Source organism: Chelonia mydas, chromosome 3 (genome assembly GCF_015237465.2).
Source record: "Chelonia mydas isolate rCheMyd1 chromosome 3, rCheMyd1.pri.v2, whole genome shotgun sequence".
Taxonomy (NCBI): domain Eukaryota; kingdom Metazoa; phylum Chordata; order Testudines; family Cheloniidae; genus Chelonia; species Chelonia mydas.
The window spans coordinates 146,445,520-146,472,653 of record NC_057851.1 but is presented as its reverse complement, the minus strand read 5'-3'; the positions used below and the strand labels follow the sequence as shown (position 1 = coordinate 146,472,653).

The window sequence follows — 27,134 nt, the reverse complement described above, 5'->3', positions numbered from 1 at the left end:
CTTTCTAGGTTTCCCACAAATTTCAACTCAGCTGTAGTCATTGTAAGCCCTCTTTGGCATGCAAAGAGTAGTCACTGGTCCCATGTTTCTCAGCTGGAAAAAGATAAAATACAATAGACCAGGATCACATCTCTGCATTTCCTGCACTTTCTAGATGTCATTCTGAATGCCCCCATATTTGCACCTGCTGTGCTCAGAATCCCCAAAATTCAGACAAACCAGGCTAGAATCAATTAAATTGCAGCAGGCATGTATGGTGCATTTATGCAAAGATGTATGCTCTAGATCAGGCTGCCAGCATTTTTGACCAAACCTAAGCAATCTAACATATGTTCCAGGGTCCTTTCAATGGCTTCTCAGTCGCCAGACTCTGTTAATTTCTATGCCCTTCCACAGAATTTGATGGAGTCATACCTAGAAGGAACTAATAGAGAGAGCTGACCGGAGGATGGCAATTCTGTTCATGGCATTGTTAGCAGTTTGGTTTTTTTTGTTTTTTTGGGGGGGGGGGTGGGAGAATTGTTCCATAGTAGAACAAAAATCTTTCAAATATTTTGGCAAAAATGGAATTGCTTTAAAGTATCTATCTTCAGATCAAAACCTTGAGGTGTTCATGTGGGGAGGCTGATCTGGCAGGTTCGAGTCCCTGATTCTGATCTCATTTTGATCTGGGATGAGAAACTCTTCTCTGAATCAGGCAGAACAGGGACTTGAACATGGGTTTCCTACTTCCTATGCCAATGCCCTCACCACCCTAGCGTATGATAGAGTCAGTCTGTCCTCTCCCTGCCTTCCAATGAAAATTTTGTCAAACCAATACACCTCCACAAAGCATTTCAGCTTCAGTGAAACAGCATAGTTTGACAAATTTTCATTTTGTCAAAAATATTTCAACTAGCGCTCCTAGTAGTTTCGAAGCTAAATATGTTTGGGAGAGATAAGGTGCAAGAAGGGAGCAGGGAAGGGTGAGATGATGAAAGGAGTAGAACGGGGAGATGGTAGACGGGAGAAGCTGAATATTTCAAAGTCTGATGCTGTTTAGACTGGGAGAACAGCATGGCTGCTTCCACTCTGCTTTGAACTGCACCAGGATTACCTGAATCCAAGAAGGATGGCAGTCGCTACTACCAGGGCAGAGAATGAAAGAGCATATCCAATGGTGTAGATGACTGACACGTAGAGGAGTTGTTCCTCTGGTGCGTCCTGACAGCATAGAAGGAAAGAAAAGACAGCACTCGTTGGACCTGTTTCTCTTCTCCCATCTCCCCATCACCTTCCCGCCAACCCTACTTTGATGACACCTACTATTTTTCCACCCCTTTATTAGGTGCTCAGAGGCCCACATTACAAACCAGAATCTTCCACTTTTCACATTCCTCAAACAAACAAAAATCCCACCCCAACTTCCCATTCAAATACAAGGGCTTTGAAACAAGCCCAGAAAGTCAATAAAATGGGGCTATTGCAGAACAAGGCTGAAAGGAGTGGAGAAAGGAGTGAATTCCAAATGCCAGGAACACTGTCCTTCCTATCTAGATTGCCATACAGACAGACACATCAACACATCAGTTCTGCAATAGCAGATAAAATTTCTAAAGCCAGCATTTTCAACCGGGGATGCCTAAAGCTATATTCCTTAATGCCATATTTAGTGGCTCCTTTCATACCCAAGTTTGAAAATTTTGGTACATATCTTGGGGAGAAAAGATTTTTGTAGAACATACAATAGATAAGAGATAGGCCTGAAACATGATGTTTGGGTTGTGGGGCAGGATTTAGATCTTGCATTCTGATTCTGGCTCACCTCTAATCACAAATCTATTTCCAAAACTCATCCATTTTATTTTTCCACTTTGGATTGATGACACTACAATTACTGAGCAATGTGCACTGTGCTATACCAAAGACGACACTCTCCCAGCTTCAGAAATAGGTAAAACCATTCAGAGGCACACAGCACAGCATGTGAGGCTTCAGACTGAGTGCAGAGGCCATCGCTGACAGGTTTTGTGGAATAATAGTGTTTTAAAAGGAAGGATTTGAAGACTGCTTAGTCCAGGAGGAGAGACTGTCAGGGTCACAGCCTGGCACAACTTCTGAGACTCAACAGTTTGAAACATCAACGCAGCCCAAACTGACGTTTAATGTTTAAAGGACATGATGCCTCCTCTCTCATCTTGGAGGATGTTACATTAAAACAAACCTTAGGGTGATGGCAAAACACTATTTCCTTGTGATCTTTGTGCAGAGCCTCCCTCCGACATTCCTAGCGGGTTTGTGTTTTGGGGGATGCCCACAAAACGACACAGTGATTTTTACTCAAACTAAACCCCCTATGGTTGGATACATGTTGTGATAATTGGGCCTAAAAATTTAACCTAATTGTCAGCTCAACTATAAAAAGTACATAAAAGTTCATAAGATGTCACAATAACCTATAACACCACGTACTGATGGGAAAAGGTACCAAAAGGGAGATAAATTGAATTAGTCCAAACAAAAAAAGCATACCAATATAACTCAAGGATTGTGTTAAGATCATACCTGGTAAACAAGAAAAGCATGGAACCAAAAATCTGAACCAAAAATCATGTTTCAGAAACTATGCCTAATTCGTGGACAAAATAATGAGGGGATAGGCTATTCCACCCACCATTCCCTTGGTGGGGTCCTAAAGAAAGAGACTTTGGGAAGAAAAATGAGCTATTGGAGTGAGCTTCACCATCACCCTCACCACCTCCTGGGACCCCATGCCTTCATCCTCCTGATCCTAAGAGATATCCTGACCAGACTGGGTTTCAGAGAAAGACTCAGATGACACTGCCACCCTTACCAGCTCCAGCTGAGTCCCAAACACCATCTGATATGAAATAGGATCAGACTTTAACATAAGACCATAAGAAAGGCCATATTGGGTCAGACCAAAGGTCCATCTAGCCCAGTATTGGCCAATGCCAGATGCTTCAGAGGGAATGAACAGAACAGGTAATCATCAAATAATCCATCCCTTGTCACCCATTCCCAGCTTCTGGCAAAACTGAGGCTAGGGACACCATCCCTGCCCATCCTGGCTAAAAGTCACTAGTGGACCTATCCTCCATGAAGTTATATCTAGTTCTTTTTTGAACCCTGTTATAGTCTTGGCCTTCACAACATTCTCTCCCAAGAAGTTCTACAGGTTGACCATGCGTTGTGTGAAGAAATACTTCCTTTTGTTTGTTTAAATCTGCTGTCTATTAATTTCATTTGGTAACCACTAGTTCGTGTGTTATGAGAAGGAGTAGATAACAGTTCCTTATTTACTTTCTCCACACCAGTCATGATTTTATAGCCCTCTATCATATCCCCCCTTAGTTGCCTCCTTTCCAAGCTGAAAAGTCCCAGTCTTTTTAATCTCTCCTCATATGGAAGCTGTTCCATACCCCTGATCATTTTTGTTGCCCTTTTCTGAACCTTTTCCAGTTCCATTATATCATTTTTTGAGATGGGGTGACCACATGTGCTCATAGTATTCAAGATGTGGGCGTACCATGGATTTATACAGAGACCCTATGATATTTTCTGTCTTATTATCTATCCCTTTCTTAAGGATTTCCAACAACAGCAGCAGCAGCAGCTCCAGCCCATCTCAACTAACTTCTTCTCTTTTCCCCAGAAGGACTGTTATTACAATCTCTAAGAGTGTCAAACAAGAGGGTTTTTCCTTCTAAACACTCTCCAGCTACAGAGAAAGGGAACAAGGGATGTTGTTAAAATAAAAGTCTTACTTAATACGTTACATTTCAAATGCCTTAATTGCTTTTCCTTCTTCTCTTTATCTTCAATAAGAGGTTAAAATGATTTTTAATTATGTGTTTGCCAGGGTATTAAGCAGACTGAGGTCTCTGTAAACCAAACCCACACCTTCTTAACCCACACAGTTTAATGTTGGACATTGACTGGGTTAACACCTTTAGCCCATATATTCCATCTACATTAATACAAATGCATAAACATATCTGAAAAGCAGGCAATTAGGAGTTCTGCATCTGCTAAAGTGGAAAATAGAAATAAACATGGCAAGCAATTTCCATATCAGGAGGTGACACAGTGTATTTAGGGTTTAACATAATTGCCCCCTGAAGCACTGTATTTTATGGAAATGAGATATGTATCAAATGGCCAAATGCTGCCAAAAGGCATTTGTCTGCTTAGCAGCTCTCAACATATAGTTAAGGAAGAAGCCTTAAACTGCAAGTGGAATAAAAAATGACCAGGCATGCAGTCTGTGTTAGGCTAAAGCTCTCTTGATGCCACAGAGCTTTGAAGGAGTGGGACAAGGGATGGGGCTGCAAGTTAGGGGACCGCTTACATTTCCTAAACTTTCCTTCAGATGTGTTGAATTTCTCTTCTTCCCTTTCACAGCTGTCAAGGTTCCTCCCCCACTCTGAACTCTAGGGTACAGATGTGGGGACCTGCATGAAAACCTCCTAAGCTTACTTTCACCAGCTTAGGTTAAAACTTCCCCAAGGTACAAATCAATTTTATCCTTTATCCTTGGAATATCCACTGCCACCACCAAACTCTAACTGGGTTTACTGGGAAATGCAGTTTGGACATGTCTTTCCCCCCAAAATCCTCCCAACCCTTGCACCCCACTTCCTGGGAAAGGTTTGGTAAAAATCCTCACCAATTTGCATAGGTGACCACAGACCCAAACCCTTGGATCTGAGAACAATGAAAAAGCATTCAGTTTTCTTACAAGAAGACTTTTAATAGAAATAGAAGTAAATAAAAGTAAAGGAATCACCCCTGTAAAATCAGGATGGTAGATACCTTACAGGGTAATTAGATTCAAAACATAGAGAATCCCTCTAGGCAAAACCTTAAGTTACAAAAAAAGACACACAGACAGAAATAGTCATTCTATTCAGCACAGTTCTTTTCTCAGCCATTTAAAGAAATCATAATCTAACACATACCTAGCTAGATTACTTACTAAAAGTTCTAAGACTCCATTCCTGGTCTAACCCCAGCAAAAGCAGCATATAGACAGACACACAGACCCTTTGTTTCTCTCCCTCCTCCCAGCTTTTGAGAGTATCTTGTCTCCTCATTGGTCATTTTGGTAAGGTGCCAGCGAGGTTACCTTTAGCTTCTTAACCCTTTACAGGTGAGAGGATTTTTCCTCTGGCCAGGAGGGATTTTAAAGGGGTTTACCCTTCCCTTTATATTTATGACAATAGCCCTTTCCAATTTACAATCTTCCTGCTCCCTATGAAGGGTTGTTGCATTGCAGAACAGGGAATTCTAGGAGAACAGGAACCCCTGACAGTTTTGGGCATCTCCTATATCTGAATCGTTTGTCCATGTCTATGCTAGAGCACAGAGCTCCTTGAGACAGGGACTGTGCACTCAATAAATAGGTCAGAGGCAAAGGGCTAGTCCTATAGCATGTTGAGAGCTGTTAACTTCTCCCAAGGTCTAGTGCATTACAGCCAGGAAGTGAAATTGACCAGTCTAACTTTGCTGACCAAGTTCAGCTGAAGTAGACAAAGAGCATAAATCACAGAAATGTAGGACTGGAAGGGACCTCAATAGTTCATCGAGTCCAGTCCCCTGCATTGAGGCAGGAACAAGTATTATCAGACCATCCCAGACAGTTGTTTGTCTAATTTGTTCTTAAAAACCATGGAGATTCCACAACCTCCCTAGGCAATTTGTTAACTAACTTTACAGAAGAAGTTTTTCCTCATGTCAATCCTAAATCTCAATTTAAGCCCATTACTTCTTGTCCTGTCCTCAGTGTCTAAGGAGAAAAATTTATCACCTTCCTCTCTGTAACAACCTTTTACATGCTTGAAGAGTGTTATGTCCCCCCTCAGTCTTCCCTTCTCCAGACTAAACAAACCCAGTTTTTTCAATCTTTCCTTGTAGGTCATGTTTTCTAGACCTTTACTCATTTTTGTTGCTCTCTTCTGGACTTTCTCCAATTTGTCCACATCTTTCCTGACATGTGGCACCCAGAACTGGACACAATACTCCAGTGGAGGCCTTATCAGTGCTGAATAAAGGTGGAAGAATTACTTCTTATGTCTTGCTTACAATATTCCTGCTAATACATCCCAGAATGATGCGTGGGTTTTTTGCAACAGTATTACATTGTTTGACTCATATTTAGTTTGTGAGCCACTATAATTCCCAACTCCTTTTGTGCAGTACTCCTTTCTAGGCAGTCATTTCCCATTTTGTATTTGTAAAACTGATTATTCCTTCCTAAGTGTAATACTTTGCACTTGTCCTTATTGAATTTCATCCTATTTAATTCAGACATTTTCTCCAGTTTGCCAGGGTCATTCTGAATTCTAATCCTGTCCTCCAAAGTGCTTGCAACCCCTTCCAGCTTGGTACCATCTGCCAACTTTATAAGAGCACTCTCTATCTATGCTGTTATCCAAATCATTTATGAAGATGTTGAATAGAAGGAGACCTAGGACAGATCCCTGCAAGGACCCACTCAATATGCTCTTCTACCTCGATTGTGGCTCATGGTAACTACTCTCTGAGTACAGTTTTCCAGCTAGTTGTTCACCAACCTTATAGTGGTTCATCTAAGCTAGGATTCTCTAGTTTGTTTACAAGATGGTCATGTGAGACAGTATCAAAGGCTTACTAAAGTTGAGATATATCACATCTACTGCTTCCCTCCTATCCACAAGGCTTGATACCCTGTCAGAGAAGGATATTAGGTTAATTTGACATGATTTGTTCTTGAGAAATCCATGTTGACTGTTATTTCTTTATTTTCTTCTAGGTGCTTACAGATTGATTATTTGCTCCATTACCATTCTGGGTACCAAAGTTAAACTGACCAGTTTATAATTCCCTGGGTTGTCCTTATTCCCTCTTTTTTAATAGACAGATACTAGATTTGCCCTTTTCTAGTCCCCTGGGATCTCTCCCATCCTCCACAAGTTCTCAAAGATAACAGCTAATGGCTCAGAGATCTCTTCAGCCAGTTCCTTAAGTAGTCTAGCATGTACTTCATCAGGCCCTGCCAGCTTGAAGACATCTAACTTATCTAAGTAATTCTTCACTTGTTCACTTCCTATTTTAGCCTCAGATCCTACCCCATTTACACTGATCATAATCATAGAATCATAGAATATCAGGGTTGGAAGGGACCTCAGGAGGTCATCTAGTCCAACCCCCTGCTCAAAGCAGGACCAATCCCCAACTAAATCATCCCAGCCAGGGCTTTGTCAAGCCTGACCTTAAAAACTTATAAGGAAGGAGATTCCACCACCTCCCTGATGTTGCTATATTTGTCATCCAATCATTGCTAACTTTTTTAGTGAAAACAAAGGCATTTGGCCATTGCTATGTTTTCTGTTCTCTTTCTTTCCTTATTAAATAATGGGCCTACCCTGTCCTTCGTCTTCCTCTTGCTTCTCATGTATTTGTAAAATGTTCTCTTCTTACTCTTTATATCCCTAACTAGTTTAATCTATTTTTTTGCCTTGGTCTTTCTAATATTGTCCCTACATGCTTGTGTTGTTTTTTTTATATTCATCCTTGGACCTAGTTTCCATTTTTTGTATGACTCTCTTTTTAGTTTCAGGTCACTGAAGGTCTCCTGGTTAAGTCAAGGTGGTCTCTTACCATACTTCTTAACTTTCCTATGCATTGGTATAATTTGCTTTTTGTGCCCTTAATAACGTCTCTTTAAAAAAATACGAATTCTCACTGGGGCCAGTTAGAGAGATCAGGTTGAAAAGGCTGATTTCAGTAGGAATAATATTTAAGTGTTGACTTATTACAGTTTTTTATAGGCAAAACCTCTTCCTCTTACCCCATCTGATGCCTCACATTCAGAAATGTTCTTCCATGGCAGGGTGGAATTCTCCTTCAGCAGCCAAGTGCCCTCAGGGGTGCAGAAGCGGTAAACTTGTCCATGGAGCACTGCCAACGACAAGGAGGGAAAGAACACAGACTTACAGGGGAGAAGAACAGAACAACTGCGAAGCTTAGCCTAACCTCTCCCCTCACCTGTCACCTTATTACAGCTGTTCTTCACCTTGCTCTTTTCCTGTAACAAACACTTCAGTTCATTCATTCTCACAGCCAACTGTGTATGGCTTCCAAGAACAACATTACAAAAAGTACTCCAAAGAGCACTCCAGCAGTTCAGCAGCAGCAGCAGCAGCAACAACCCACAGAGTTTGTGGCTGAAAACAAACCTCTGTTTGGTGAGAAAACTGCATGTATTTTGTTAGGAGAAGAAATGGATCTAAACTGAATGCCCAGATTCAAACACCCCAGAACTTTAGGAAAGTTTGATCCTGAACTTTGTGACTTAAGCCCATATGTAGGAGGTATGCATATGTGCAGGTTCCTGCCAAAGTCTCCCTGTAAGCTGAGCCATTACAAAAGGCAAAGTTGCCTTACCAGGAATGTAAGCAAATACCCATATTTGCTCAGGAGATGGAGGAACACAAAGACCACATATACCCTCCTCTCTTTGCCTATACTAGTCCCAAAATTAGTAAGAGTGGTAACAGGGAACACTCAAGAAGGGTATACAAAGATGAGCACACAAAAATGTGTATGCTTGGCCAAACCTCTGCTCTAAAAATTGAGCACAAATCTCTCTAAGCTTCCCACACATTTTTTTACTCACACAAAGAGTAAAACCAACAACAAATCAAGAGCCCTTTAGAGGCTGTTAGAAGTCTAGTGCTATGAAAAGAGAAAAGATTAAAAGGCATAAAATAGAACTATACTGAACCAGCAAAATAAAAGTAGGCAGAGTGGGGAGCTTTCAGATACATTGTAGTACAGGGAACTTTGTGCTGGTAAAAGTCTTATCCATGTATTTAGAATATACTTTCTCATTATGGTATGCAAACATGCTGGAGACTCAACACTTATCCACAAAACAGGTACAGCAGCAGTGCAAACTGCTTCCCAAACACTGGAGCTTGCTAACATGCCTCAGCCTCAATCTAAACCACCTCTTGGTTGAGAAGGTACCATAGTTTGATCACCATGGCCAATTCAGCTCCTGCCCTTTGCTGAGACAGCAGTGTGACATGGACACATACCCACTAGAAACTGACCTGAGAGCATTAATTCATTTTACATAAGTCAAAGAGTCTTTTTATTACAGCTTTCACTATCAATTTGATCCAGATTGAACCTATATCCTGTTGCTAATATACCAAGCCAACCAGTTTCCTGCTTACTACAAATTCGAGCGGATCGAAACTCTAAATTTCTGTACTGTGGGAAATTCTGACATTTAAAAAAAGAAAGTTAAGTTCCAAATTGGAAAATAATGTCAACATTTTCTGTAAAACAAAATTAACAAAAACAAATCATTTGGGGTTAATCAAAGCGTTCTGATAAAACCAAAATGTTTCAGTTTTCAATTTGATTTTAAAATTGTTTTAAAAATTTAAACTTATAATACAAAATAATATAATTAGTGATTGCACTGTAACTCGTAATTGCCTTGGTAACTGGTATTGTAATAATATTGTAATTGGAAATTGGTATTCTAATTGGCATTTGGTATTATAACTGGTGTTAGGATATAGATATTCAGGCCTGTCTGTAAAGGCCTAGCCTCCTAAGAATTTAGGTGTATTCTTATCACTTAGCTAGTTATAGAGGTATAAAAAAAAAAAAAATCAAAAATCACTGTCTGCCGGTGTAAGGGCCTTCTCTTACTGTGACAGTCTGATGCCCTGTTCTTAGGCTAAGGCCTCTGGCTAAGCAGCAGAGGCAGCCATAAGCTGGGAAGCAAACGGTCACATCTTTACATTCCAAACTAGTCACATTGAAATAAGGTGCTATTCGGCTATTAGAAATACACTCCTGTCCTGATAACGCCTATCACCTCCAGAGAAAGGGAAGTGCCTAGAAAATGTAAAAGGAAACTTAGTTTGATAGCATCCTGTCTGGCAAGAACTCACTTATCAATAGCTGGGATGTGAAATCCTCATTTCTGTATTGTTCTATCATTGTAGTCCCCATTTCCTATTGTTTGTCTGTATAATCTCTGTCTGGTTCTGTGATTGTTTCTGTCTGCTGTATAATTAATTTTGCTGGGTGTAAACTAATTAAGGCAGTGGGATATACTTGGTTAAATAATCATGTTACAATATGTTAGGATTGGTTAGTTAAATTTCAGTAAAATGATTGGTTAAGGTATAGCTAAGCAGAACTCAAGTTTTACTATATAGTCTGCAGTCAATCAGGAAGTGTGTGGGTGGGGAAATTGGAATCATGTTTTGCTAAGGGGGGCGGGGGGGAATGGGAACAGGGACACAGTTAAGGCTCTGTGGTCTCATAGCTGGGAAGGGGGACACTAAGGAAGGAAACTGGAATCATGCTTGCTGGAAGTTCACCCCAATAAATATCAAATTGTTTGCACCTTTGGACTTCGGGTATTGTGGCTCTCTGTTCATGCGAGAAGGACCAGGGAAGTGAGTGGGTGAAGGAATAAGCCCCCTAACAACTGGTAGTGAAATTGGTAATTGGTTTGCTTGTTGGTAATTGGTGTTCCATAATAGGTAATTGGTTTAGTACTTTGTTTTTAGTATTATAGTTATATTATTCTATAAAATTATAAGCTAGTAGAGAATTTTCTTCAGTAAGTGTGTCTCTCTCTCTCTGTTTGTCTACGAAAGAAAGAAAGAGAGGAGGCCTGTGCATATAATATATTTCATATTCATTAACCACTTTGTTTGAATGCTTCATCATTCACTCCCTTTATTTATAACCTGTGAAAACTGTAGAGGATGTTGCTGCATTGCCAGAGTTTGCTTGTTAGGTGAACAGTAGTGAACATAAAGGGTTAATTTTCCTCAAGATTTAGTGGATGACACATTAGGCAGCTGAATTGCTGCAGAGAACATTAATGTTAGAGCCACTAAATCTACTCCAGAAGTCAGAATAATGGCGGAAATAAAGGAAAGCTTTGAAATCTACCCAGAATGTGTTAGTAACCTTGGACTGAAATGAAAGGCCAGCTTAGCAGTTCACCTTTAAGATGCTACAAGTTCATCTTTAAAATATTACAAAACAAAATGCAGCAATAAGCCAATCTGGACCATACGACCCTTCATACTTCAGCTGCAGTGTGTCTACTTCACTGGCTTATTGTAAAACTCTCTACCCAAACCATTTACAAGATGAGGAGTTAAAATGTGGGGTGACCAAGACGCATCCACAGGCCAAAGGAGGCTAAGGAGTCCAACAAAGAGGCCCAGGTGCCTGTTGTTTTTAATACCACACGCTGGGGGATGCAGAGACTATGAGACCCAGCCTGTAATGATCAGCCTTGACCCAAAGAGAAATATACTGTCTTTTAAAAAAAGCTAGATCTAAATGACAGTCCCTTATTGCTTCTTCAGGATCCATTTTTTTGGTACTATAATTAATTATATAGAATTTAAGATCAATAAGGGTACGTCTACATTGCAGCCAGGAACACACTAAAAAATAGCAGTGTGGACATTTGTGGCACTGGTGGTGGCATGGGCTAGTTGCCTGCATCCAAGCTCATGCAAACCTCCGAATCCAAACTCAGGAGGCTACCTTGATCGGCCACTCATACCACAATGTACACACTAATGTTAGCATACTAGCTCAAGCAGAGCTCATGTGAATCTGCCTACCCAGGTTGAGAATCACACTTCTGAACTGCAGAGTAGGCCTTTCATTATTTAAACCCCCATTAAGAATGTAACATTCTAGAATTACCCAGTTTCATTAATTCCCAATGTTCTGGAAAAGGTAACAGTTTTCTCTTGAAGGCAGCAGTGACTCTGTAGTGAATGAGTACCAACAGAATGATTTGCTGCCACAGATTGACGTGTTCCCTGATCAAGTGACTTGACCTTCAATGGGGAAGACAATGCATTTTAATGAAGGAGTTTCTCCCCCTCTGAAGAGCTCAGCTCAGCTCATTCCTAGCTGAGTTTATCATTCAATGTGGCCTGAGCACATAGCTCGCTGGATTATGCGGTCAGTTCTTTGCTGGGGAAGTTAATGTTTAAATGTCTCACTCCCATACTTGGTTTTCTTTGCAACAAAAATGTACTAAGTCCAGGAATCTTACGTTTGGCTTTGAAGTACAAACTGCAGCTGGCACCATGAAACCCATGAGCAGTCTCAACTTGTTGGGGAAGGGGGCTTCCAGCTTTTACTGCAAACCTATTTACCCAGCTATATATTTACAGTAGGTTCATCACCACAGTATCCTAAATTATATTCTTAGTTCCTGCACCAGGGATATTTAAAACTGGGCTGAACAGATGCGGAGGAACAATCTTCCACTGGTCAATAGAGGTGCAACTGATCATATAACCTAGCAGGAATTTCCCCATCACTTATTTCTGGATTTAAATATCCAGTAAGCATTTGTTTTCCCCTGAATCTTGTATTCTATTTATTCTGTCTGTGTATTGTAAAGTTCTGCTCTGAAGGGGAGGGTGACGGGCAGAAAGGAATCGTGCTGCATAATCAAGAGGAGGTTGCTGTGGATAAAAGGTAGCAGTGCCTCCTCCACAGTTTCGTGGAGCTCCATGCTGGAACGTTCTCTGTTCTATGTAAGCTTCTAACTGTATTAACCCTGTTCCCCATAAATGGCACATCAGACTCCCTTTATGTCAGGATGCAGTTTTGGTTCCTCAGTGGATCTTGTATTTTATATCTGCAGACAATATTTATTATTATATTCAAAAACTACATTAAGAACATTAAAGGTAGAAAGTCAAGCACTTCAAAGTTAGGAAATGCCAGCATTAAGATTGCCAATGCGAAGTTTTAATTCAGCCCCCTTGTCCATATATTATCATCATACAATTTTTAATTACACGATCATTCACTATTTTTCCACAAGGCCCTCCCTGCCCCATTCAGTGCCCAGGATGAATAGTGCTCACAAAATAGGTCGCTATTCCATATTTCTTTTATCCTTACAACTCAGTGTGTGGCTCTAGGCCTTATTTAACCACCCCATACAACCTCTGCACTGAACACAGAATTAGTAATTTCCTCATGGACTTGTTTATGGTGCTCTCATTTAGTATCTTAGTTCTATACAAAGACCAATGCATTAACCTTCACAATACCCCAGTGAAGTGAGGTTGCATTATCTTCATCCCCATTCAGGTACCCAGAAAATGAACAGTCACCTGTGAACATTTTGGCTGAAGTGACTTGCCAGCATCACCTAGGAACTCTGTGGTAGAGATAGTTCTCCACTGCAGCATTCCTATTCCAGCATACCAATTTCAAACCATGAGATTGTCCTCTCTCTTACAGCACTCCCCTGCCTCATTCATTAGTCACCTTCCAACTTCTGCAGTAAACAAGGCAGGGTCCTACAAACACAGTCTCCTTCACTACACAACCCTGATTTAATTCCCAGAATACCATCCATCATGCGCGCTGAAGCAGGCAGAGGTCTCATGGTCTGTCACAGGATCAGCAAAAAGCACATCTGACGACAGGACAAATACCCCTTTCCAAATTTCAACTCCATCCTCTAAAGCAGGGAGATGCTAAAGCTTCTGACCAAAAAGTTTGTACAGATTTTTTTTTCTTTTAAAAATAGGGGCAAAACACCATTTTCCTTAATCTCAATATGGGAAGAAACAGAAGCTTTTTGGCTAAAACTTTCAAAAAATAATTCAGTTTTATGCAGCCTCTCAGCACGGAAAATTTCAGCTCAAACAGTTAAAGTTTGGCAAAGTTAGAAACAATTGAATATCGGATCTTAGGAAGCATCAAGCAGCTTTAACTGTAGGTATTGCTACCTTGGCTGACTACAGTTATGGACAGGTACTAACACATCCATTACAAACTTAATTTCCAACCCAACTTTACTACACTCAGACCTATCTCACTGAAGTTTTCCATCCGATATCCTAATCCTAAGATTGGATTCTCCTAAAAGATTCTATAGTCAGTGTATCCCACATTCTCTGCCTTTCCTCTCACGTGTTCTTCACTGTCTGTAGGTAACTAGTCTCTTTATGGGTTTGAGAGCTCCTCTTCTCCTGCTGAGGTTAAAATCCTCTCTTTAAACATCAAAATCCACAGCTAATTGACTGCTCATGTGTATAAACTTGGAAGGACCCTTTGTCACTCATCCACAGTGAGGGTGAGGACAATCTCATAGGAGTCTCTCCATTTGTATTCACTTGACAGCGATGGTTGCCCCACTTCACTAAGCTCTAGGGACAGTCATCAAGCAGGTTTTGTGTATGCAAGTCAGTTTTTCCTGTAGGACCAATTATGCTGATTGAGCACTTGCTCCTGTTCTTCCCTAACTCACCTCTTGTTATTTTGATTGTCAGAAAGCAGAATAAATTAGCTCCAGAAAGGGAAAATGAGGCTGGCAACAAGCCAGCACCACGGTCATTATCTTCATGGAAGGAGCCATAAAACTGGATTTTCTCATAAACATGCCACCCATAAGGACTTCCTTCTTTTTCAAACAAAATTTAAGGTGATGAATACAAATTCTAAAAGTCAACATTTGGAGCGTGTTTGAGGATGAGTTTTTATTTGCCATAATTCCAGAATAAGCGACAGGATCTCTTGGAGGGTGGGAGGTGGAGCATTTGGCTATCACAGAAAACTCTCAGGGGGAAGTGCACCTCAACAAATTAGAGGGAAAGGGTAACAATGCAGATAAACAAGAGAGTCTGTGTGTGAGATTAAAGGAAAACTGCAGCCATTTTGCACAGCCTAGCAGTTTTAAAGTTAAAACTGTTTGTGAAACTGATGTGAAATGAAAGGGGGATGGATTTTTAAAATATATATATTTTATAAAATAAAACTATTACTAGGATGTCCTAGACTGTCCATACATATAAGTCTGTGTACATCTTTCTATGAAAAGTGAAATTTGGTCTCAGAAAATCTTCGTATTTTTCAATAAATTTTATATACTAATATGTAAGGGATCCAAAAATTAAGATGAACAACACGATAAATAAAAAAGGCAAAAAGAGTTCCAAACTCATTCAATCCTGGCAATCTATATTCACAGGGGGTCTGATTCTGCTCTTACATGTATGTAACTCCGCCTGATTTCAATGGCAGTACTTCTGATTTACACCAAAGAGATCAGAATTAGAATGTGTGTGTCTTTGTCTGTCTGACTCAGAGGAAGACAAACTCTTAGAATTCAATAGTGTAAACTGAAACACTGCTGATAAATACTAAATTTACCTAAATTAAAAAAAAATCCAGTCTTTGGGGCTTGGAATGTGAATCTTCCAACTAGCTGGTAACTTTCAGATAATAGCCTTAGTCCCTTTTCAGCAAAACACTTGCTATACAAGATTAATGCTTAATTCAGAACTTTAGTTACTAACTAATGACTGGATTAACATTCTCTTTCATCAATACCTAGCAATACCTAGTATACTTTATTTCTATTAAAAGATGTAAAGTCCCCTGTAATGAGATGCTATATATTTCTTCACCTGAGACTTCTAATGAAAAAACATCTCGGTGGGGAGTTGTACTTCTATATAATATAATAAAATAAATACAAATATATTATAGTTAACTGGAAAGGCCACTTTGACCAAAAATAAATAAATAAATAAATCCTAGATAACAACACAGTCCTACCAAATATATAAGAAAGTATTGACATTTCAACACCTCCCCACGCCCTACACGCACCAAGCTGGGGCAGTTGCCCTGAGCTTGACACATATATACCTCCATTGTGTATCTCCTAATGAAATTTCTGACTGTTTATTCCAACAGTCCATATTTTTGTCCTTGAAACAAGAGTGGCATATGTTCTAGAGTTTACCATCTTATAAACAGATGTAGGCTGATAAAGTCAGAGGTAAACTTCCTGTCAGTGAGTGAGTTTTCATATTATTTGCAAAGTGAATTTGTTGATTAGATTGAGACAACTTTTAGTCCAGGGAAGGAAACTTAAAATTTGAATTGCTTTAGCGGGGTTGGCAAATGCAAATTAACATCTCTTCTGAGGAGATAATCTGGCCCCTTTCAAGATCAAGTTAACATATTTGAAAGCCTACTACAAACTTTTAATTTTGGTGTAAGAGGGAAAGAAAGTGTAGTGAACCCTCTTGCCCACTTTTACTTTATACCATATTTTAAATGAAACTCCTTTTGGAGGGTGTTTATATAATAAAGAAGGAGATCTTACTGCTGTGGAGGCCTAAACCAAAGAAACTTCTGGGGGAATTACCCTGCTCCTTTCAATCCCACAATTTGGAATCTGTTAGAACGTTTTTATGCAGTAGAGACCTAACAGGGACTGTGTGAGAGTTCTGTTTTTGTGGCATCATCTTGACTCAGAGATCCCCAAACTGTGGTGCGCCCCACCTAGGGGGGGAACAGAGGAACATTCAGGGGGGTGAGGCCAGCCCCCATGGCAGGTGGGAACGGAATACCACCCAGCCCTGCTATGCCCCCTCCCTAGCCTGGGTGCCTGATTCCCAGCCCGGACCGCAGCTCAGCTCCATGCCCTAGGTCCTGAGCATGGCTGTGGCTCGGCTCCCAGCTCACGGGGTAAGGGGGAGGGCATGGATAGATTCTATTACTGGGGGCAGGGCGGGGGAGCGTGACAGAAGAAGTTTGGGGACCACTGTCTTGACTGGTTACAAGGCCACTGCACAGCCCACAGCTACTGGGCAGCCCACTGAATTAAGTGAAAGTTATCCAAGATCATAGTGGATTAGGAGGCCAGCTGAATCAGACAGCAGGTACCTCAGCTAGGGATGGATCCTGAACCAAAACCCTGGACACAAACATCCACAAAACTTCAGGTGAGTTTGGCGCCAGATCTGAATTTTGTGAGCTGGTGTCATCTCTATTTATAGCTACTAAATGTGGGTATCAGTAGCAACCAAAGATCTTGGATATGGTGTTTCATTATAATCTACTTAATGCTTATGTTTCAAATAATGTAATTTAAATCAACAGACGCACACCCCCCACAGCCACTAACTTCCGAGCTACCTGAAACAATAAGAAGAGAGGGAACATATTAGCTGTCATAGGGTACTGAGCTATGGCTATGCTCCACCAGGATGCAGCTAACCTTTATATGCCCCAGTATACATAAAAACAACTGATGTGGTTACTGTGCACATACGTCGTGTTTGGAACCACTATCTCTGGAAGATTTTCTATTTAGGAGGATTTAGTGCCATTAAACAATAAAATATCAGAACCCCAAAGAACATAAGTGTAAAATGAATTGTACTAGCTGTTCCAAGCTTTCCAGGTCCACACAGAATTACTGGCAACTGGCCTTAAATTTTAAAAAAGTAACAATACTGAGATTCATAGCCAGTGACAGTAACTGGATGCTTTCTCTCAAAGGGGCACTGCTATTTTCCTTTAATATTGCTAACTGATGGTACATTGAGGTACATAGTTGCCCTCAATTGCACCCATTTAAATACACTGACTTCAGCGCATACAAAAAGTCACAATATCTTCAGCCATATTTTATGGTTACCAGATTTCCACAGGGTTACTTGTACGTAACTGAGTGCAAAACGTCACTCTGTAGTTTTACTAGTGAGCAAATCTCAAAAACTTTGGCTCAGGCAGAAAGGCAGAAGTTCCTCTGAAGCCTTTGTGTTCACAAAAGACCTGATCCAAAGCCTGCTGGAGTCACTGAAAGCCTTTACCTTGGCTTCTCTGGGCTTTAGAGTTGGTCTAAAAGTGGGCTGGAAACTTCATGGGAACAGGTCCTCTAGAACATCTGTCAGGACTAAGGAAAACCACAACAGAACTGTTTCACATTTGTCCAACATTTCCAACACAGCCTTGTCTGAGACCAGGAGATGCAGAGGCTACTATGGAAGTAAAAAACAACAGAAACATTTACCTCAGTGTCCTCAGACTTTGAAGATTAAGTTTTGAGCACCAGTTCAGGTTAGGCTTTATTTTATCTGAAGTGGCTCGCTAAGCACTGTGTTACTGGGCTCCTGAAAAGACGAACAGGTCATGTTCACGAGCACTGAAAATGAATGACAGGAGGGAGAAAGGATAGTCCAGCAGTTAGGATGTTAGGCTGGGACTTGAGATACCTAGATTCAATTTCCTGCTCTGCTATAGACTTTGTGTGACCTTGGCTTCTCTGTGCCTCCAGTTCCTCATGTGTAAGATGGGGATAATAGTATTTCCCTGGGGCACAGCGGTATTGTGAGGATAAATCCCTTAGAGATCACGAGGTGCTCAGCTGCTGTGGTGATGGAGCACATATAAGTACCTAAGGCAGAGAGGCAATGGAAATGGTTCTGGGTTATCAAAGCAACTAAACAGTTAGGTAGAAGGACTTCAATATGGTGTCAGGTTCCCCAATCTGAACTTCATGCAGCGGGAATATAAAAGGCCTGCTTCATGTGAATCAGATGCACATTTGCTACACAGCCTCAACAGGAAAAAATAATTTTCACATCATCTTTAAAGTATTTTGACTGAAATGCTGCAATCAGCAAATGCTCCCCATAGCAGAATGCCCTGAGACTTGCCCACAAGAAGAACAGAAAACAGGTAAGCATCCTCCAAAGTACGTCTTGCGGTCATTGCCAGATGCAGTCCTGGAAACATTATCTAAACAACTGCAGTACACACACAGTGCCAGCTTGTGCTGAAGTACCAGGGGACGCAAATGTTTGGTACCTCATATAATGAAGACGGGAATAAGGTAGTACTTTAGTGACTGGTACGCTGGCCTGCTCATCCCTACTGTGATGCTGAGCCTCTCTGCTGGGATGTGGTGCACAGCAGCTGCTCACCTCCCACTCAACATGCAGTGAAGAATGAACTGCTCTAAACCACAGTCTGTCTAGCTAAGGTACTTGTGCCATAAATATAAAGGGAAGGGTAAACCCCTTTAAAATCCCACCTGGCCAGAGGAAAAACCCTTTCACCTGTATAGGGTTAAGAAGCTAGGATAACCTCGCTGGCACCTGACCACAATGACCAATGAGGAGACAAGATACTTTCAAAGCTGGAGGGGGGGAAGAAACAAAGGGTCTGGGTGTGTCTGTGTGATGCTTTTGCCGGGGACAGAACAGGAATGGAGTCTTAGAACTTAGTAAGTAATCTAGCTAGATATGCATTAGATTCTGTTTGTTTAAATGGCTGAGAAAATAAGCTGTGCTGAATGGAACGGATATTCCTGTCTTTGTGTCTTTTTGTAACTTAAGGTTTTGCCTAGAGGGATTCTCTATGTTTTGAATCTAATTACCCTGTAAGGTATTTACCATCCTGATTTTACAGAGGTGATTCTTTTTACTTTTTCTTCTATTAATATTCTTCTTTTAAGAAACCGATAGTTTTTTCATTGTTCTTAAAATTCAAGGGTTTCGGTCTGTGTTCACCTATGCAAATTGGTGAGGATTTTTATCAAACCTTCCCCAGGAAGGGGGGTGCAAGGTTTTGGTGAGGATTTTGGGGGGGGAAAGACGTTTCCAAACGGGCTCTTTCCTAATAAAAAAATACCGGTTAGACGTTTGGTGGTGGCAGCGAAAGTCCAAGAGCAAAAGGTAAAATAGTTTGTACCTTGGGGAAGTTTTAACCTAAGCTGGTAAAAGTAAACTTAGGAGGTTTTCATGCAGGTCCCCACATCTGTACCCCAGCATTCAGAGTGGGGAAGGAACCTTGACAACTTGTATGGCTTCCGTCACCACATCTGACCCCCTCACAATCTAATGCATTTAATCCTCACAAGCCTCCTGGGAGGTAGTGCAGCACTACTATCCCCATGTTACCAATAGGAAACAGGTATAGAAACACTACAGCCCAGATTCACAAAGGTACTTAGGTATCTAAGTTCCAGTTTTAGGCTCCACTGTGATCCAGTATGCCCCTGCTCACCTGCCAACTAAGCCTGTAGGTGCCTACACTCACTTGGCACCTAAATTCCAGCTGTAGAAATTCCCTAGGTGCCTAAGTTTCCGTCTCTGAGCATGCACATGTGCACTGCTGCTTCACTCTAGGCATCTAGACACTTATCTCCCACCTAAGCTCAAGAGCTATGCACAAACCAGGGGAAGACAGGCAGGCAAATGCCTACATTTCCTGGGGGAACTGGTCTCGTAAGTGAGCCCCGAGCACCTACTGGGTCAGGGCCATTCAAAATGCAGCCTGAGACAGAGGAGGTGGTGGTAGTTCCCTCCTTGTTACTTGTAGCCCAGTGGTTAGATCACTCAGGTACGATGTGGGAGATCTAAGTTCAGTTCCCCTTCTGCCTGAAAGGGAGAAAGGACTCAAAGAGGAGAAGCCCACACCTCTCAGGAGAGTGCCCTAATCAACTGAGCTATGGGATACTCTGACATAGGGTCCCTCAAACTGTCTTGTTTAAGTTGTTCCACTGTGTATCAATAATTAAATAGTTCCTGGAGCAGAGGAATTAGACCCTGGGTCTCCCACCTCCTAGGTCCTAACGACCAAGCTATAGAGTCATTTGCATGCTGTCTGGTCCAGTGACTAATTGTTTATCCAAAGTGGAGCAGCTTCAACAAGAGAGACTGAGGGAGCGCCACATAGAATCAGAACTGGAAGGCACCTCGAGAGGTCATCTAGTCCAGTCCCCTGCACCCGTGGCAGGACTAATTATCTAGACCATTCATGACAGGTGTTTGTCTAACCTGCTTTTAAAAATCTCCAATGATGGAGATTCCACAACCTCCCTAGGCAATTTATTCTAGTGCTTAATCACCCTGACAGTTAGGAAGTTTTTCCTAATGTCTAACCTAAACCTCCCACCTCAGAGTATCCCATAGTTCAGTGATTGAAGTGCTCTCGTTACAGGTGTGGGAGACCCTTGTTCAAACCCTTTCTCCCACTTCTGCAGACAGTGGGGAATTGAACCTGGATTCACCACCATCCCAGGTGAGTGTGCTAAGCACTGGGCTAACAGTCACAAGGCAAGCATCAATAACCCCCTCCCATTTAGTGTGGCATGACACAGGTGCCTCACTCCTTCTCCCAAGAAACTAGACACCTAAGCCACTTGACTCCAGGAGAGAGGTTTCTGGTTGGGGATTGAAAGCAAAGATAGATGCCAAACCCTGAGAGGTCCAGGGCTTGGGACATACCCCTCTTGTTGGCATCTTCTATTGGCTAGCTTAGGTGACTTCCCGCCTAGCATGCTGGCTACGGTGGATTGCATTTTCAGGTGCCAATTTCTCCCCATTCATTGTATGGGAACCTCAGGCTTTGCAGATTACAGTACTGTACCAGTGATCTTCTAGGCACTGCAACACTGGGTGTCACAACACTTAAGTCCCTTTGTGGATCCAAGCCTGCATGACTTGCTTAAAGTCACACAGGAAGTCTGTAGTTGAATACAGACTAGAGCCCAGGTCTCCCAAGTCCCTGACTAGCACTAAACCCTAAGGGCTAGTGCTTCCTCTGGTCTCAGGCTCATGAGTGACAAACCCCCTGCTATTGGTTACAGCAGATTCAACCAGGACCTTAGCTGATCAACAGACATGTCAGCCCAGACAGCTTGGGGCAGGGAACCGCTCGTCTAAGTCTGGCAGATTGCAAAAAGCTGATATGAAGTATGACTTAGCACTTCTCAGATTCAGGTCATTGTTATTTAATTCACTGGAACTGGGTTCCTAGTTCTCTTCAGCTCCTTCAAAAGTTCCTGACTTGATGCCTAAATATGGATTTAAGTGCTTAATTTTAAGCACATGGATTTGAAAATGCAGGCCTTTGCCTCCCCTCAGAGATAGGGGGAGTAAGAGAAAATTCTCCCATTTACTCTAGAATAGGACAGTAGCCTGTTCGGACCCTCCCTGGTCAGGACACTAAAGCATAGGCTACCAGTTTGATGCAGGCAGAGTTTCAGAAGCTACCACACTGTGGGACACAGTTATACCTCCCTGAGAAAAGTCGGTGGCTGCAGACAGAGAGAAGGGGAGACTGCTGACAGCATCAGGGATTGGACTAATGGCTAAGTGGATGAAAAAACAATCTTCACATAATTTTCAACTTCCTGTCCTGCTAGTCACCCTGCAGAGCTACATGTGTCAGCAAAGCCATGAGTCAGGCTGGTGCTAAGACTGATAGCCCATCAGAATAGAGTGAGGGAGAACGAGACCTGTGAATGAGAAAGACAGAGTAGCTGCTCAAATACAAAGCTGGCCAAGTCTGCAGTATGAACAAGAAGAGTTCCTGCATTACAAAATCTCTCACTGCAAGCACTCACAGTATGGGCTCTTTTTCCAGCCCTCTAATCCAACTGGCACCAGTTCAGGCTTGTTAATGTAACTGGCTAAATGGAATCTGATTACCTTTTAACACAAAATGATCATATTAAGCAATTACTTGGGGGAAGAAAAAAAAACAAAAAACCACACACACACCCCACATCTATCCCAAGCCCTAATGTGATAACTATCCAGGCCGAACAGTACAACAGGTTTTTTCCATTTACTTTGCTTTTTATGTTCTACCCCCAGCAGGAGCAGCGGGTCACACTCTCCACAGCATCTGCAATGGCTACAGCCTCACTGCACAAATTGGGAAAACAGGAATTCTTACACCAGATCAGTAGCCAATAGCAGATGTTGAGAGGAAGATGCAGAAAATCCTGCAGTTGACTGACCTGTTGACAAGAGAAGTTACTTCATAAGGGGCGGCTGACACTGAAAAGTTACATCGGCATTGCTATATCTCACAGGGTGTGAAAAAAAAAAAATCACAGGCTAGAGACTTAATTAAGCTGACTTAACCCACAGTGTAGACAGGGCTAGGTCGAAGGAAGAATTCTTCCATCCTAGCTACTACCTCTCAGTGAGGTGGATTAACTACAGCGACAGGAGAACCCTTTCTGTCCTTGTAGTGAGTGCCTACACTGAAGCACCACAGATGTGACACTGTAGCATTTTAAGTGTAGGCATATCCTAACCTCTATCAATGGGATGACCCCCAGGCATAAAGTCAAGCATATTCTTAAGGCCGGATCTACACTAAAAAATTAGGTCAACCCAGGTATGTTACTCAGGGGTGTGAAAATCCATACTCCGGAGCAATGTACTTAAGCTGGACTTTACCCCCACTGCAGACAGTGCTAGGTTGATGGAAGAATTCTGTTGACCGAGCTACCACCTCTTGGGAAGATGGATCAACTACAGCAATGGGAAAACGCCTCCCATCACTGTAGTGAGTGTCTACACTGAAGTACTACAGGGGCACAGCTGCAGCGCTACAGCTGTGCCACGGCAGCATTTCTAGTGAAGACATAGCTTAAGAGTCACACTTCTCAAGCTATGTTTAACTGTTGCACTTCCCACTCAGTAACATCAGACCTCACCAAAGAGCCTTTCAAGATACTTCCTGAACAAAGCCTCATTCGTAACTTTCTATTCTACACATGCTGAAAAGGGAGACAAAATTAGGGGTCCACACCCAGCAGTGCCAGAGCCTATTTTGGATTTATGGGAATGCATTGCTATGTAAGAACACAAACAACGTGAGTGTGGTTATAGAAGGGAATTGGAGGCTCAATTCCCTGCTGTGCTCCATCTTTTAAACATTTTTCCTCCAGGGAAAAGACAGCGTAAGGACGCAACTCATCTAGTCTGGCAGCATTTTATACCCACGTGGCAGTGGTGTAAATGACTCCACAAGGTGCAGTGCAGTGATGAGTCAGGCCACGGAAATTCAGACTCCTGGGTTACATTTCCAGCTCTCACAGTCACTTTGTGTGTTATCTTCAGCAAATCACTTCATTTCTTTGTTCCCTTCCTTCCCCCAACTCCCTTATGTCAAATAGGGACAAAATAGGGTCTAACCAGCAATGAAGAGGAAAGGAGATTGTGAGGCTTAATTTGTGTCTAAACTGCTTTTGCAATCCTCCTGGGCAATATTCTATAGAAGTCCAAAGCATTGCTATTATTTTCACTCAAATACTCTGCTTTCAGGGCAATTCATTTTTTACTTATTTGCAAAAGTATATGAAAGATATTGCGCATTCTGATAACTTAGTACCCCACAGTATTGCGTTAAATTCTGACTCTCTCTTGCACTGATGGTTTCAAGTGTTGTTAGCAGTCAAATGACTGCACGTAGAGTCTTAAAGACTGAAAATAAATGGGTTTGCTGGAGGGAAGGAGTTTAATCCTATAAGTAGGTTATTAGATATCCAAAAAGATTAGAGTTATTGGAAAGAGTTCTGGAGCATCTGATGGGCTTTTAGGTCAAGTAATTGGAAGGTAAAATACATTTGTGCATTAGTAAGAGAAAATCTTTAAATAGCTTGAAAGATTTAACATCTTTATTAATGATCTGGAGGGAATAAACAAAGAATATTAATTCACAGATGATATCAAGTTGACAGTTGCTACCAACAGCAGAGAAATAATACAAAAGTGAAATATAGACAGAGTAAGAAAAATGTTATTCACCTTGGACAAATGCAAAACATACATCTTGGAAAAAATTATCTCCAACATGGGTATTTAGTGTGAGCAAGGTACTGGTAAAGGAGTAATGTGAAAAGTGTAAGGGTCATTCCAGACAGCAAGGGAAAAAGCAGTGAGCAGCTGTGACAGAATATACCTCTACTGTAATAATCTTGGTATAAGGTATGCCTTTTAAGGTATCATCTGAAAACTCAATTTGCTGATCAGTATTGTCCTGTAAAATAGGTGTGGCAACATGTGAAGTTCTAAGATTCACCTTTATGGTGTTAACAACACATGTTCCAAACCCCACAGTCCTGCCCAAACAGAAGCTGGCGAACAGGTCTGTCCTAAACAAAGGAATGTGTGCTCTGCTTAATTTGCATTTAAGCAGTAAACACGGTCATCATCAAGCAGGAAGGGAACACAAACGAAGTTCAAACAGGTGGAAAAAAAAAAACCAGTAGGGAATATCCTTCTACATAGACTCTGACTCCTTGTTCTCAGCTAGAAATGTTTTTCTACAAGGGGAACGGACACTATAAAAAGGAAGGACGAACACTCCAAGGGATCCCCCCTCCCCCTTCCTATCACATTCACTGCACCTGAAGAGACAAAGGAAGGTGTTGGACTTTGGGGGAGGGGTCCTGACAAAGAATTTGGTCAATAACACTGCTGAAAGCATGTGGTGAGAAAACTTTGCTTTGACTCTAAATGTAGTTTGTTAAATTAGGTACCAGTAAGCGTTCTCTTTATTTTTTCTTATAACCATTTCTGACATTTATACCTCTTTACTTGTACTAATTAACAACTACAAAGAGATTTTAAAACTTGTTTTAATCAAATAGAGTACGTTCAAGCTGAAATATCTGGGTAACTCCCTTTGGGGTAACCACATATTATACCCTTATAGGAATAACGGATTTAACATATTCGTACTGTCCAGAAGAGGGGTGGGGAGATGTGATCAGATTCCATTCCATTTGCCTGAACAGCCCAGAGTTGCAAATTATTTTTGTTGCCCTGTAGTGGGTTGCTGTGGCATACCGGGGTACAATCCAGAGTAATGAGTAGCTGTGTTACCCCTGCCCTGTAACCTGGGGTGCCCTTTACAATGCCTTGCTCCTCACAAACAGCCTCCAGCATATAAGTCACTCTTATCTGTGTGTGTGCGCTGCAGCCAGCCAGTCATACCTTGGCTCCTAGCAGCCATAAAAGTTATCACAGGGTGACCACAACACAGTCCCAGTGCCATGCAATGGCTGTGTAAGGTTAAACAGGCTGCTGAGAGACAAACATCTCACATTTGGGGTTGGATTTGCCCAGAAAGGACAGGCTCTTACCTGTGCTGGCCCAAGGAAGATACCAAGGGCAGCTTACATTCACATAGGTCCCAGGTAGCCCATCAGGCCAGCAGGCATAGTCATCCAATGTCCTGCTGCAGAACTTGCCTTCTGCAGAGAGATGGAGAATGGGATCAAGCATTGCCCTTGAACCATGATGACTGTGAAGAGCAACCATCGGAAAACAAGAGGAATGAAGGTGAAGCAACTGAACCACATAACTGTAAAAGGTTTTGTTTTATTTTAGGAAGGGGAAAAATATACCATTTATCCTCACCCCTTACAAGAATAAAGGAAAGGGACTGAACCTGCCAGGCTGCTCTCTCACTGACTGAACAAATGGGCAGCATGATTGCAGAGGTGACATTGCAAAGATCTTATGCCATGATGCCACAATACCTGCAGCCAGAGGCTTCCATCCTGCCCTGGTGCCAGGTATCCTTCTCATCTCTCTGCATTTGCGTAGCCCAGTCGCTCATGTTGGTTCTCAGCAGCTCATTCTTGTTATGAATGCTGTAGATAATCTTTCCCTGAGAACCGATTGCTGTCATGACATTTTGAATTCTAAATACATTGATACATTGCTAATATACCCACACAATGACCATAAATGTGCTCATGCTACAGTTTCACATTTATTAAACAGTCAGTCTTGGAGGGCGTCATTCTGTGCATAATGGCACAAAAGGAGATTAGTGTCTCCCTCCCATTACTGCTATCACTATACACTCCATTGTAGCAATACAACTAACAAGAGGCAGCTATGGGGAAACAAATAACATTTTTAAAAACAGTTTTATAAAAGTAATTTGAGACCTGCGTGGTCCGTTTCACAGCTTTACTGTGGCACAGAGGCACTCTAGGAGGTCCCAGGCTGTGTCCAATTGTGGGCTGCATTGTCAGCAAGTCTCAGCAATTTGCCAAGCATAACTCTTAGCAGATTGCAGCTGGCCTTATCTTCAATAGAAGATTTCAGACTATAGAGACCATGAACTGCATTCTCATTTACACTAAGGCCCCTTTACACCACTCTGACAGATAAAGGGCCCCTAAAATAGGTGTAAATTAAAAGGGACCGAGTGTATATGGACTTATATGTTGAATACAGGACTCTCCTTGAAGACCCCTGTAGAACACTCCTTGCTAGGACCTATAGTCTCCCTCGGGCTGCTCCTCCACATTAAAGGCTGCAGGACACATTGCAGAACTCCGTGGGTGGCATTCATCCTGCAGGCTGCACTGACGATACCACCTGCCTTAGAACCAAAGATGAGCCATGGCACTACAAGATATTTTGGGCCATAGAGATGAATGATTTTATAGCTGATCCATTCCATGTAATCTCCTCTCCCACTGCCTGCAT

The 27,134-nt window shown here is 41.8% G+C and overlaps 1 protein-coding gene across 1 annotated transcript in view; it reads right to left on the bottom strand.

The window, feature by feature from the left end:
* The window catches only part of GLP1R (glucagon like peptide 1 receptor), a 93,806-nt gene that overhangs the window by 25,948 nt on the left and 40,724 nt on the right, over window positions 1-27,134 (bottom strand). Inside the window, exons 3-5 of the mRNA XM_043543506.1 lie at window positions 25,772-25,882; window positions 7,832-7,941; window positions 1,097-1,203 (exon numbers count right to left, since the gene is read on the bottom strand). Coding sequence (XP_043399441.1) covers window positions 1,097-1,203; window positions 7,832-7,941; window positions 25,772-25,882 — 328 coding nt within the window. The remainder of the gene's footprint in view (window positions 1-1,096; window positions 1,204-7,831; window positions 7,942-25,771; window positions 25,883-27,134) is intronic.